General features: G+C 44.4%; 1 protein-coding gene across 1 annotated transcript in view; it reads right to left on the bottom strand.

The window, feature by feature from the left end:
- The window catches only part of LOC146986482 (uncharacterized), a gene marked incomplete at its 5' end in the record, with an annotated part of 532,005 nt that overhangs the window by 65,696 nt on the left and 451,163 nt on the right, over nt 1-15,146 (bottom strand). Inside the window, 2 exons of the mRNA XM_085780485.1 lie at nt 11,469-11,642; nt 13,120-13,293. Coding sequence (XP_085636611.1) covers nt 11,469-11,642; nt 13,120-13,293 — 348 coding nt within the window. The remainder of the gene's footprint in view (nt 1-11,468; nt 11,643-13,119; nt 13,294-15,146) is intronic.

Raw genomic sequence — 15,146 nt, 5'->3', positions numbered from 1 at the left:
CACACACACACACACACACACACACACACACACACACACACACACAGAGGACACGCACACACACAGAGGACACACACACATACAGAGGACACACACACAGGCAGGTTTGGGGAGTAATGGATTACATGTAATGGCGTTAAAGACACAACAGGACACAACACCACAACAGACCAACATGTGAAACGACCTCATGTGTAGCCTCCATCTGTATGGTGCCAAAGCCACACACTGTCTCCATTTGGGTGCCGGTTTAGCTCCGACTGTGGGAGCAAACCACGGCCCACTGCTCTGTCTCCAGATCCCAGAGCAGCTGGAGACCCCAGATCACAAGATCACAGAGAACTAGCAGCTGACGTGATAACAGCCGTGTAGAAAGTGAGACTGAAATGTAAACAACAGGTCACTTTGCCTTTCGGAAGTCAATCTGCTGTTTAACGTTACTTTTTTCTTTTACTTTCAGTTTGTGTTCCTGTAGAACAGATGTTTTTTATCATAAAATGTTGCAGCTGTCCCACTCCACTATTATTTTTTATTTTCTTCATGACGTCCAGTCAGCTTCAGGACGCTCTGACTGACTGGTGACTCATGGTCATTTGTCACGGGAGTTATGTCTATTGTGTTTTATTTTGAATTGTGTATTTGATGAGTTTGATGAGGGAAACCAAGAAATCCCATTAGCCTCCGTAGCGTAGCTCTGAGCAGCTCGCTGCTCTGCTCCGCCGTTCTAAAAATAGCTTGCACCGACAATTAAAGGTAACGAACCTACTGCTATGACTATAGGGATTATGGCAATGGGCCAATTTGCCAAAATGTTGAAGAATCCCTTTAATTTGCATATTTGGTAATGAAGTACACACAGGTCTGAATCTGGTCTCTTACTGTGACTCTGGAGGTCCAGGTCCAAGACTGAAGTTTACAGGTTCTCCTTTGGACCAGTCACTCCTCATGGACAGACAGATGGATCCTGGAGACTCTGCTCTCAGTCTGTGGTTCTGACCTCTGCAAACACAAACATGTTTTTATTCACATCACACTGATCAGTGGACACACACACACATTTCCTCTTCTGTGACGTCACAAACACTTCAGGTTTTTATCTGGTCTCTTACTGTGAGTCTGGAGGTTCATGTTTGGACCGGTCACTCTCCAGAGACTTTGATCTGTCCTCCTGTTCCTCCACATTAACACTCATCTTCAGGACTTCAGTCAGTCTGAGAGGGAAACCAGTAACACACACACACACACACACACACACACACCCAAATCCACCGATGACAAACTATAATCACTTCCTTGTCTGATCCAGTCGTTGACCTCCACCACTCATAGTACTTTGACATTAAATCCATGTTCATCCAGTCACCGTGACCTTTGACCTTTGATGTTTGTTCTGAGTTTGAAGAAGTTGTGTGGAGGTGAATCTGAGACAATGTGCTGACGTATGTACGGACTACGTCTGACTCTTCTTCCCTCCACAGTCCACACAGACAAACTGACTCTCACACTCTGACACAACAACAACAACATCAACAACAACAACAATAATGACAAAAATAATAATAATAAATAATAATATATGTAATTATAAATGTTGTGTTGACACTCACTCGTCTCAGACTTCAGTTTCTCTCCTTCTGCTCCGTTCACTCTAAAATGGCGTCTGAACATTTTTACTTTCACTTCCTCCTCAGCATTTACAGGAAATCACACAAGTTCATGGCGACAGAGGGGAAGTCTCTTTCTACAGTAGAGTGGCGCCACCTGCTGGGTAACTCCTGGTATTACACCTGCATGGACAGGTGAACTCTGACACCATGAATAAACAGTTAGCTGAGATCCAGCTGTGGTAGAAGAGCTGCTGAGAGATTTAAAGACACTCCACTACAAGTTACAGCTCAGTCTGGTCTCTGTCTTATTCATCACACATGTTGTCATCAACTAATTTGTGTCTCAGTGTTGTAACTTAACTCGCCCCGGTCTGGCAACACGACCATATATGGAAAACACAACCACAACTAAATGTAAGTCCACACAGAAACCAGGAGGATACAAGGAGAATCATGATGAACTCCTTTTAGAAATGCACTCATTGACATAATGTGTTCCCTAGCCCCTTACCCTAACCTTAACCATTACTCTTAACCTAATTTAAACCTAATTATAACCTAAAGTCTTAACCCTCAAACAGCCCTTGGAAAAAGTGACGAACGGCCAAAATGTCCTCACTTCCCCTAAATGTCCTCACTCTGTTGGTTAAAAACTCACGACGGTCCCCACAACGTAGTAAATACAAGAACACACACACACACACACACACACACACACACATCTTACAGGTGTTTTTCTGTGGGGAACAGAAGCTGATTGTGCTGAGTTCATCTCTGACTCTGGGATTAGAAAGAATAAATCATCATGTGTAACAAGTGGGTGTGTCACTGGTGGCCAATCACATTATCAGCATTATTTTCATCCCTCTCTCTGATTGGTTCAGGACGGCTACTTGCTACAGTGGACCTGATGTGTTCAGAGGAGGAGGAGGAGGAGGAGGAGGAGGAGGAGGAAGAGGAGTTTCTAATCTTGAGTGAAGCTTGACAGTGATTTTAAACTGGACCAACCGATCAACTCTGTTGTCAAAACCAGTTTTTGAGTCCTGGTCCTGGTTCTGGTTCCTAATTCAGGTTCTGGTCCTGGTCCTGGTCCTGGTCCTGGTTCTGGTTCTGGTCCTGGTCCTGGTTCCAGCTGGTCCTGGTCCTGGTCCTGGTTCTGGTCCTGGTTCTGGTCCTGGTCCTGGTCCTAGTCCTGGTTCTGGTCCTGGTCCTGGTCCTGGTTCCTGGTTCTGGTTCTGGTCCTGGTCCTGGTCCTGGTCCTGGTCCTGGTCCTGGTTCTGGTCCTGGTCCTGGTTCTGGTTCTGGTTCTGGTTCTGGTCCTGGTACTGGTGCTGGTTCCTGGTCCTGGTTCTGGTCCTGGTCCTGGTCCTGGTCCTGGTTCTGGTCCTGGTCCTGGTTCTGGTCCTGGTCCTGGTCCTGGTCTTGGTCCTTGTCCTGGTTCTGGTTCTGGTCCTGGTCCTGGTCCTGGTTCTGGTTCCTAATTCAGGTTCTGGTCCTGGTCCTGGTCCTGGTCCTGGTCCTGGTCCTGGTTCTGGTCCTGGTCCTGGTCCTGGTCCTGGTTCTGGTCCTGGTTCTGGTCCTGGTCCTGGTCCTGGTCCTGGTCCTGGTCCTGGTTCCAGCTGGTCCTGGTCCTGGTCCTGGTCCTGGTCCTGGTTCCTGGTTCTGGTTCTGGTCCTGGTCCTGGTCCTGGTTCTGGTTCTGGTTCTGGTTCTGGTCCTGGTCCTGGTCCTGGTCCTGGTCCTGGTTCTGGTTCTGGTCCTGGTCCTGGTCCTGGTTCTGGTTCCTAATTCAGGTTCTGGTCCTGGTCCTGGTCCTGGTCCTGGTCCTGGTTCTGGTCCTGGTCCTGGTTCTGGTCCTGGTCCTGGTCCTGGTCCTGGTCCTGGTCCTGGTTCTGGTCCTGGTCCTGGTCCTGGTCCTGGTCCTGATCCTGGTCCTGGTCCTGGTCCTGGTCCTGGTTCTGGTCCTGGTCCTAGTCCTGGTCCTGATCCTGGTCCTGGTCCTGGTCCTGGTTCCTGGTCCTGTTTCTGGTCCTGGTCCTTTTCCTGGTCCTGGTCCTGGTTCTGGTTCTGGTTCTGGTTCTGGTCCTGGTCCTGGTCCTGGTCCTGGTCCTGGTCCTGGTTCTGGTCCTGGTCCTGGTCCTGGTCCTGGTCCTGGTCTCCGTGGTCACCTCCCTCATAGGTGAAGCAGCAGCAGCAACGAGCATCAGGCTGAGCAGCAGAAACAGGATGGAAGGTCTGGGGTCGACTGATGCCTCATTCATGTTCAGGGGTTCAGTCGCCACTCGGCTAAAGGTGCAGTTCACGTATTACAGAACCATCTCTGACCTGGAGGAGTTATGCTGCGTTCATAACAACTCGGAGGTCGGGATTCCCAACTCGGAAATGTCCGACTTCCGACATCATTGCGTTCACGCTGCAGGAACTCGGAAGAAAAAAAACATGGATACCTGAAGGAAGTTTGGCGTATTATTGTGGCTCATCGCTGAATACGAGAAATAAATGCAGCAGTAAATGATGTTTATTTTGGAGGAGAGGAGACGCCGCAGATGAGTGCACATATAATGTTACAGCCTCGATAACAGTTTAACGTTATTTCCAGACCGCAATTTCACACCATACAACAATCACAGCTTAATATAAACGTATTTCATATCGGCTACTGCAATAATACACAAAAATATGCTTTAAAACCTCAACAAATAACTTAAAATGTCTAAATTCTAACCGTTTAAGACGAGGGCCGCCATGTTTTGATGTTGTCGTGACGTCAAGTCGGAAAGTCGGAGCTCTGATATGATACCCGAGTTCCCGACCTGTAATTTCCGAGTTCGACGCCGTTCAATTTTTTTTTTTTACAGCTCGGAGCTCGTTTTTTTCCGACTTCCAAGTTGTCTTAAACGCAGCATTAGTGTGTGTGTGTGTGTGTGTGTGTGTGTGTGTGTGTGTGTGTGTGTGTGTGTCTGTGTGTGTGTGTGTGTGTGTGTGTGTGTGTGTGTGTGTGTGTGTGTGTGTGGGGTGTTTTATGTTGTGTAGTCGACCAGTCTCTGCTCCTCAGTCTCTGAAACACTGAATGTTTGTTCATGTTGCTGCTGTTGATCTGTATGTGGCTGATTTGATGCTTCTGCTTTTATGGAGGTGAAGTATTTGATGAATTAAAGGGAAAGTTAAAGGTCAAAGGTCTCTCTTCTCTCCTCCCCCTCTCGCTTCCTCCCTCCCCCCTTCTCTCTCTCTCTCTCTCTCTCTCCCCTTCCCTCCTCCCCTCTCTCTCCTTTCTCTTTCTCTTCCTCCCTCCCTCTAAGTCTCTCCCTGTCTCCCCCTCTCTCTACGCTCTCTTTCTCCCCCTTCTCTCTCTCTCTCATCCTCCACTTCCTCTATCCTCTCCCTCTTTCTCTCTGCCCCCTCCCTAAGTCTCTCCCCCTCTCCCTCCCTCTTCTCTCCTCCCCCTCTCCCCTTCCCTCTCACCTCTCTCTCTCCTCTCCCTCTTTCTCTCTGCCCTTCCCTCCCTCCCCCTCTCTTCTCTCTCCCCCTCTATCTTCCTCCCTCCCTCTAGGTCTCTCCCTGTCTCCCCCCTCTCTCTTGCCCCCTTCTCTCTCTCTCTCTCTCTCTCCTCACCCCTCTTCCTCTCTCTCCTCCCTCCCTCTTCCTCTCCCTCCTCCCTCCTCTTTCCTCTCTCTCTCCTCTTCTCCCCCTCCCCCACTCTCTATCCTCTTCCTCTCTGCCCCCCTCTAAGTCTCTCTCTCTCCTCCCCCTCTTCCTCTCTCTTCTCTCTCTCTATCCTCTCCTTCTTTCTCTCTGCCTCCATCCCTCTGTCTCTCCTTTTCTCCCCTCTCACTTCCCCTCCCTCTCTCTACGCTCTCTTTCTCCCCCTCCTCTTTCTCTCCTCCCCCTCTTCCTCTTCCCCTCTCTTCTCTCTCCTTCCTTTACTGTAGTGAAGTTGTATTTTGATGATGTTTTATTGTCCAATCACGTCCCATCGTTTGTAGCTCATTAACAGCGTCACATGTAAACGACACTAATAACCATTAAACATTAATTATCTAGATCTAATAACTCTGAGACCAGATTGACACAGTGAAGTCAGTGATGTGTAAAAAGCTGCTGTAACTCTGATCGACCACCAGGTGTCGCTGTGTTCACATGTCTGAAGCTTCGTCAGGTTTTGTGAATGAGTTTGTGTCCTGGTTTAATAACTCGTGACTCTTCAGGCTGCGTTCAAGGAAACCGGTTTTTCTCAGACTCCAGTGAAGTGGATCTTCTCCTCCGTCTGTTTCAGTGCACGTTGGTGACGGTGAGGACGACTCACGTCACGTTCAGGTGAGTCAGGAGATCTGACGCTGCTCGTCTCCTGACGTCGGATCAGACCGAGGCTTCATGTGTGTGTGTGTGTTCTTGTTCTTACTACGTTGTGAGGACCGGAGAGAGTTTTTCACCAGAGTGAGGACATTTTTGAGAAGTGAGGACATTTTTTTTGGCCTCACAAAGACAGCAATACAAGAGTGTGTGTTTCTAGTTCTGGTTCTTTCTGGTTCAGGTTTAGTTCTCTGTCCTGATCTTCAGACTGTAGATGTTCCCTCTCCTCCCTCGCCGACACCGACAGGACAGAATAATAAAAAAAAATCTATATATCCATGTTAAGTTCTGAAGTTGTTAAAAAGATTTGATGTGGTGAAAGTGAAAAAAAGAGAGAAATGAACTATTACATGTTTTATTTTAACTTTTCTACTGATACTGATGTGGTTGGTGTAGAAGAGTGATGATGTTGTGCTATGAAGGGAGTTGTCCTCAGGGTGGCAGCAGAGGCTGGTTAGACTGGTTGACCTCTTGACCTGTCTGCATGTCGGCCATATTGAAACGTGTTCCAGGAAACAAACCTACAACGAAGCTCCTGAGTCCGTTTTTCTAGAATATCGTAATATAACGATTCTTACAGTTCAGTCTCCTCCTCCTCCTGCTGCTCCTCCTCCTCCTCCTCCTCCTGCTCCTGCTCCTCCTCTTCCTCCTCCTCCTCCTGCTGCTCCTCCTCCTGCTCCTCCTGCTCCTGCTCCTGCTCCTCCTCCTCCTCCTCCTCTTCAACCTCCTGCTCCCCCTCCTCCTCCTTCTCCTCCTCCTCCTCGTCCTCCTTCTCCTCCTCGTCCTCCTTCTCCTCCTCTTACTCCTCCTCCTCCTCTTCCTCTTCCTCTTCCTCGCACACACCGATCAGGTTCGATTCCTGGACTGGAAACTTATTTTTTTTTTCCCCTATGAGCTTTATTGAAAACATTGTACATACAAACGGATGTACAAAGAACAGGGTTGTACTAGAGCACTGGAAAAGAGAGTAACGACAGCATTGGTCCAATGGAAGCGCCTCCTGGTGGAGGAATATGGGTTTTGCAAAAGCGCCCAAGAACTGACAACTCTGCATTGTTGGTGAATGAGCAAGTGAGGTATTTTCAATAATTTAAGGACATATATAGATCACCCACATTAATAGCATCATTGAGGACCCTTTACAGATAAACATTAACACAGGCGAGTTAAAAAAACACACAAAAAAAACCAGTTGTCTACATTAATGTTTCAATCTACATTTTGTAATAATAATTAATACTAATTATAAGTATAATTTGATATGACCAAGACACCTAAAAACAAAAACACGGCCGTTTTCATCAATTTACAAGCAAGTGGGCAACACACATACATTGGAGTGAATGAGTTTTCTGGGCGCTTTTGCAACACCCATATCCTGCCACTAGGGGCGCAAAACCCTAACCACGGGAGTCAATGGTGGTGTCGTTACTCTCTTTTCCAGTGCTCTAGGTTGTACCAGAGACGTTCTTGTACATACAATCAAACATGAAACATCAGACAGGTGCTCCAATATGTATCAATAAACATAAATAATAAATAAATCAAAATAAAATCTGGTTGTTTTAAGCAATATTAGAAAACATAAAATCATGGAAAAAATAACATATGGTATGGTAGCCTATAGAAGAAAAGGAAAAAAAGGGAAATAGAATGTGTAAGCTTTATTCCACTTCTTTATTCTTTGAAAAATGTCTCATAAATATCTATGGATGTGATGCTTTCTTTAGTGTCAATTAGTGTAAGGGATTTCATGTACTCTTTGAACTCATGCAAGAAACTTCTGAAGTTGGGTGAGGTTTTGGAGTGTTTACATTTATGTATGTGAAATTTGCCATACAAAATGAATACGTTTATAATAAAGGTGATGTCCTTTTCTTCCGACCGGAAACTTCACGAACAGAATAATAATAAAAAGTGACATCATTTCCGTTTCACGTATGATTTTTTATTTTTTTTTGTTCAAAACTTTGTTTCACATTACAAAAACAGTTTTTCATAATAAAATGCAATCTATAAAGCATATCTATATTATACGCCAGGGGGAATTTACAAGTTTACAAAAAAATGTTCAAGTTTTCACATGTATTGAAAGTCTTAATCACTTTCTGGTTGCTTGAAAATTTGATGGAGGTTATGTATTGCTTGAGCAACCAGTAAAAGAAGTTTTTGTTTTTTTTTAAAATGAACTTACATTTGTGAATATGAAATTTTGCCATTAAAATAATAAGGTTGGTAATAAAAGTTATGTTGGCTTTTTCCTTGATTTTTTTTCAGGTCAGGGAGCCCAAACAGTAGTACATTCCTCCAAAACAAAATAAAATCACCATCAACATTGATAGCAACAAAATTACAAATATCACTCCATAGTTTTTCACGTGTGAATTAAAAAACTAAAACTGACAGTTCTTGTGTTTATTCATAATCTCTTGTTCGACAACACATTCACTGTAAAACCATGAAAAAAACATCCTTTTATTGTAATTTCCGAAAATAAACACTTTCATTTTGAAATGTAACTGAGCCTGACACCTAAATAATATTTATCTTTTCATGTTGTTGTTGTTGTTGTTTTAGCTGCTCTGCAATGATATTCTGATGTGTTATGACTACATGTTGAGTCTTGAAAGAGCAAATATTGAAAAAAAAAGAAAAAAAAACGTACAGGAAATTATGTACATATGTGTGTTAAGTTATAAAATAAAGGCTAGGGTTTCTTTTGTAAATCATACTTATCAATAATACTAAACAGTTTAATTAAATGGCATCTTTCTTTTTAATAAGACTGAGGGCGAAAAGAAGAAATTCGTTATAAAACATGTATTTTGGTCTTTTGCTGTGTTTTGTTGTGCACGACAAGTGGATGTGGCAGTAGGCTACTAACAGTAACAAAGTAAAAATACTTACTGTATTTACAGCACAACAATAAAAGTAGTTTCTGTAGACAGTATCAGAGTAAAAGTACTTCTTACAAGGTATCACAGTGAATACTATAATATAGGAGCAGAGTAAAAGTTTCTATAATGACAGTATCACAGTGAAAGTATTTAGTTAGGAGTTACTGGAGTAAAAGTACTTCCTGTACTTGAGTGACAGGTGAAGCTCATTGTTCCTGTTTGACTCAACACCTTTACCTGTGACTGGATCACTGATGATTGACACATTGAAGCTGCTGCAGCGTTTTCTGAGTCTGTGATGTCATAGATGATGTCATGTGTGATGATGTCACATCCTGACAGGTTCACCTGCTGCACTTTACACTTTATTTCACTCCCACAGTCTCATCAGCCGTGGAAACAGCTACGGATCAGACTCACTGCAGATTCTCCAGTCGAAAGTCTGGACTCTTCACAAGATCATGAAGCTGCTGCAGAGATGAAGAGCTCAGGTTGTTGTTGAGACTCAGGTAGTTGGTTCCTCCTTCCAGCTGCAGGAGTCTCAGGTGGGAGGGGTTGGACTTCAGAGCTGAGGCCAGAGAAGAACAGCTGATGTCTGACAAACTGCAGCTGAACAATCTGAATAAAGAATAAAAGAAGAAGATGAAATGAAGATCACACACACACACACACACACACACACACACACACACACACACACACACACACACACACACACACACACACACACACACACACACACACACAGCTGCTGTGATCAGATCATTGATTATTGATCAGACTGAGTGAAATGAGCTGAAAGTGAAGAGTCATTGTCAGTGTGAGAGAAGAACAAGTGGAAACATGAGACAACAACTATTTCAAACGTCCTTCATTCATGACATCAAAGTCAATGATTCAAGTTCTGAGTGAAGATCAATCAGGTTCAGTTGTGGATCAAAGATCTAAGATCTACAACAGTAACAGTCATTGAACTGACCTCAGAGTCTCCAGTCTACAGTCTGGACTCTCCAGAAAACCACTGAGATGCTTCACTCCTGAATCATAAAGGTTGTTTCCGTTCAGGTCCAGTTCTCTCAGGTGGGAGGGGTTGGACTTCAGAGCTGAGACCAGAGAAGAACAGCTGATCTCTGACAACCTGCAGCTCCTCAATCTGAATAAAGAATAAAAGCAGTGAGTTGAGGACAAAGCTCCTTGTCGACAGCGTTCCGTGTCTCATCATCTGTTCAGAGCTGAAGAAGCTTCAGAAAGAACAAGTTTAGAAAATCAAAGTCCAACAGCTGAAGCAACAGGAAGCAGGTTAAACAGTCACATGGAGAGAAAACAGCTCATTAATATTCATGAGAAGCTGCTGCTGCTTCAACACAGACGCAGTGACTCCGCCTCTTCACCTGTCAGCTCCACCTGTGGCTCCATCCAGACAAACTCATGTTGTGCAGCCACATTGATCAGAGATTTACTGACCATGCTCAAGACAACACACATGTGAGGCTGAACTCTGTTACCATGACAACTAACGTGTAGAAACACATGTTGAGTGAAGCTCAGAGACAGAAAAACCTGAAACCAGCACACACATACCTGCTTATTATGGGATGTTGGCTTTGAATGTTTCACTATAAACATGACAGAGCCTCAGGAAAGAGGTGGAGCCAGCAGCTATTGATTATAGATCAGTTATTGTCTGATACATCACATGTGTTTCTGTAGTGGAGGTGAAACATGAAGAGAAACAGAGACTGGACTAAAAACCAGTGAGGTGCAGTCAGGGCTTTGATTTATTCACTTCATCTAAAGTTGGATTCTTTTGGACTTTCAGATAACTTTACTACAAGTTCAATGTGTCAGAATGTGGTGATTTTCATGGTCTAATAAAAGCCAGTAAACAGAGCTAGCTTCTGTCCAGGCAGCAGCTGCACAAACCACTCAGCCATGTGTAGTATTACAGAGCAAAGGCCCAGAGCTGCTCTGCCTCTTCTGTCAGTACGGTGTGTATGTGGCTGTTTGCACATGTGCAGTAAGTTCCCACAGAGAGTTCACATGGAGGTGAAGAGGCACAACGCTACGTTGCCTCTTAACTTAACTGCACCATGTCTGAGCTGCACTTCTGTTCACGTTGCCTTGGTGAATGGTCAACACACAGACGTGTCCCCTGGCTTTTTAGCCTCCAGCAGTTTAGCAGCTAATTCAACTGCAGTGATGCTCCACTGGAGAGGTGAACACCTTAATGAGCTTCATCTGAAGAACAACAGCAGCTTTTATCTGACGGGAGACCAACGCCTGAGCTACGGTGGCTAACAGTTAGCAAGTTGTAACCTACTCTCTCTCTGACACTTAGACACTTTTACACACACACACACACACACACACACACACACACACAGCTGCAGTGATCAGATCATTGATTATTGATCAGACTGAGTGAAATGAGCTGAAAGTGAAGAGTCATTGTCAGTGTGAGAGAAGAACAAGTGGAAACATGAGACAACAACTATTTCAAACGTCCTTCATTCATGACATCAAAGTCAATGATTCAAGTTCTGAGTGAAGATCAATCAGGTTCAGTTGTGGATCAAAGATCTAAGATCTACAACAGTAACAGTCAGTGAACTGACCTCAGAGTCTCCAGTCTACAGTCTGGACTCTCCAGAAAACCACTCAGATGCTTCACTCCTGAATCCTGAAGGTTGTTCCAGCTCAGGTCCAGGTGTCTCAGGTGGGAGGGGTTGGACTTCAGAGCTGAGACCAGAGAAGAACAGCTGATCTCTGACAAACTGCAGTCGATCAATCTGAATAAAGAATAAAAGCAGTGAGTTGAGGACAAAGCTCCTTGTTGACAGCGTTCAGTGTCTCATCATCTGTTCAGAGCTGAAGAAGCTTCAGAAAGAACAAGTTTAGAAAATCAAAGTCCAACAGCTGAAGCAGCAGGAAGCAGGTTAAACAGTCACATAGAGAAAACAGCTCATTAATATTCATGAGAAGCTGCTGCTGCTTCAACACAGACGCAGTGACTCCGCCTCTTCACCTGTCAGCTCCACCTGTGGCTCCATCCAGACAAACTCATGTTGTGCAGCCACATTGATCAGAGATTTACTGACCATGCTCAAGACAACACACATGTGAGGCTGAACTCTGTTACCATGACAACTAACGTGTAGAAACACATGTTGAATGAAGCTCAGAGACAGAAAAACCTGAAACACACCTGCTTATTATGGGATGTTGTTTGGATGTTTCACTATAAACATCACAGAGCCTCAGGAAAGAGGTGGAGCCAGCAGCTATTGATTATAGATCAGTTATTGTCTGATACATCACATGTGTTTCTGTAGTGGAGGTGAAACATGAAGAGAAACAGAGACTGGACTAAAAACCAGTGAGGTGCAGTCAGGGCTTTGATTTATTCACTTCATCTAAAGTTGGATTCTTTTGGACTTTCAGATAACTTTACTACAAGTTCAATGTGTCAGAATGTGGTGATTTTCATGGTCTAATAAAAGCCAGTAAACAGAGCTAGCTTCTGTCCATGCAGCAGCTGCACAAACCACTCAGCCATGTGTAGTATTACAGAGCAAAGGCCCAGAGCTGCTCTGCCTCTTCTGTCAGTACGGTGTGTATGTGGCTGTTTGCACATGTGCAGTAAGTTCCCACAGAGAGTTCACATGGAGGTGAAGAGGCACAACGCTACGCTGCCTCTTAACTTAACTGCTCCATGTCTGAGCTGCACTTCTGTTCACGTTGCCTTGGTGAATGGTCAACACACAGACGTGTCCCCTGGCTTTTTAGCCTCCAGCAGTTTAGCAGCTAATTCAACTGCAGTGATGCTCCACTGGAGAGGTGAACACCTTAATGAGCTTTCATCTGAAGAACAACAGCAGCTTTTATCTGACGGGAGACCAACGCCTGAGCTACGGTGGCTAATAGTTAGCATGTTTTAACCTACTCTCTATCTGACACTTAGACACTTTTACACACACACACACACACACACACACACACACACACACACACACACACACACACACACACACACAGCTGCAGTGATCAGATCATTGATTATTGATCAGACTGAGTGAAATGAGCTGAAAGTGAAGAGTCATTGTCAGTGTGAGAGAAGAACAAGTGGAAACATGAGACAACAACTATTTCAAACGTCCTTCATTCATGACATCAAAGTCAATGATTCAAGTTCTGAGTGAAGATCAATCAGGTTCAGTTGTGGATCAAAGATCTAAGATCTACAACAGTAACAGTCAGTGAACTGACCTCAGAGTCTCCAGTCTACAGTCTGGACTCTCCAGAAAACCACTCAGATGCTTCACTCCTGAATCATGCAGGTAGTTGGAGTTCAGGTCCAGTTCTCTCAGGTGGGAGGGGTTGGACTTCAGAGCTGAGGCCAGAGAAGAACAGTTGACCTCTGACAAACTGCAGCGCTCCAATCTGAATAAAGAATAAAAGCAGTGAGTTGAGGACAAAGCTCCTTGTTGACAGCGTTCAGTGTCTCATCATCTGTTCAGAGCTGAAGAAGCTTCAGAAAGAACAAGTTTAGAAAATCAAAGTCCAACAGCTGAAGCAACAGGAAGCAGGTTAAACAGTCACATAGAGAGAAAACAGCTCATTAATATTCATGAGAAGCTGCTGCTGCTTCAACACAGACGCAGTGACTCCGCCTCTTCACCTGTCAGCTCCACCTGTGGCTCCATCCAGACAAACTCATGTTGTGCAGCCACATTGATCAGAGATTTACTGACCATGCTCAAGACAACACACATGTGAGGCTGAACTCTGTTACCATGACAACTAACATGTAGAAACACACGGTGAATGAAGCTCAGAGACAGAAAAACCTGAAACATACCTACTTATTATGGGATGTTGGCTTTGAATGTTTCACTATAAACATCACAGAGCCTCAGGAAAGAGGTGGAGCCAGCAGCTATTGATTATAGATCAGTTATTGTCTGATACATCACATGTGTTTCTGTAGTGGAGGTGAAACATGAAGAGAAACAGAGACTGGACTAAAAACCAGTGAGGTGCAGTCAGGGCTTTGATTCATTCACTTCATCTAAAGTTGGATTCTTTTGGACTTTCAGATAACTTTACTACAAGTTCAATGTGTCAGAATGTGGTGATTTTCATGGTCTAATAAAAGCCAGTAAACAGAGCTAGCTTCTGTCCAGGCAGCAGCTGCACAAACCACTCAGCCATGTGTAGTATTACAGAGCAAAGGCCCAGAGCTGCTCTGCCTCTTCTGTCAGTACGGTGTGTATGTGGCTGTTTACACATGTGCAGTAAGTTCCCACAGAGAGTTCACATGGAGGTGAAGAGGCACAACGCTACGCTGCCTCTTAACTTAACTGCACCATGTCTGAGCTGCACTTCTGTTCACGTTGCCTTGGTGAATGGTCAACACACAGACGTGTCCCCTGGCTTTTTAGCCTCCAGCAGTTTAGCAGCTAATTCAACTGCAGTGATGCTCCACTGGAGAGGTGAACACCTTAATGAGCTTCATCTGAAGAACAACAGCAGCTTTTATCTGACGGGAGACCAACGCCTGAGCTACGGTGGCTAACAGTTAGCAAGTTGAAACCTACTCTCTCTCTGACACACACACACACACACACACACACACACACACACACACACACACACACACACACACACACACACAGAGGATGATAAACTGTGTGTGAGGTTAGTAGTTGCATGACTTCAGATTATTTAAAATCGACTCAAATATTATGAAAGTCGAGTCGACGTCAACTAGTTGCTGATGAGGTCATTCATATTTTTCCCGTCATGAATAAATCACAGGAGGAGGGAAATGCTTTGCAACAATCTGTATCCACTGACTGGTTGATAGAAATCAGTACAGAACAGCAGGTAAATAAACAACCAGTTGTAAATCAGTTTTTTTGTAACATACACTCCTATAGAAGTGAAAAGAAAATACTGGAGCTACTGTGTGTTAGGGAGGAAAACGACACAAGCAAAGGTCTGTAAGCCAATCACCATCACAGTCCTGCTCAGTCACAGTTTTTGTTTTTCGATTCTGGTTGATTGGTTGTTATTGTTTGTTGTTGTGCCTGACATAAAGCTGCCTATACGAGCAGAGTTTTTTTTTTGCGCTACATTCACAACTTTCTTTTCATCAACGACCTGTGGAACACTTGCGTGCCGATCCGTGGAGAGCGATCAAGGATCAACACTATGTCTGCTATGTACTGTTGATAATAATAATAATTATTATTAATCTAATGTTACCCCCTGGAAAAGGGTGGGGTCAAGGG

The sequence above is a fragment of the Trachurus japonicus genome, chromosome 6 (genome assembly GCF_045865225.1).
Source record: "Trachurus japonicus isolate A0001 chromosome 6, Traja_1.0".
NCBI classification, from domain to species: domain Eukaryota; kingdom Metazoa; phylum Chordata; class Actinopteri; order Carangiformes; family Carangidae; genus Trachurus; species Trachurus japonicus.
The sequence above is the reverse complement of the archived record's forward strand: the minus strand, read 5'-3'. Positions and strand labels throughout refer to the sequence as shown.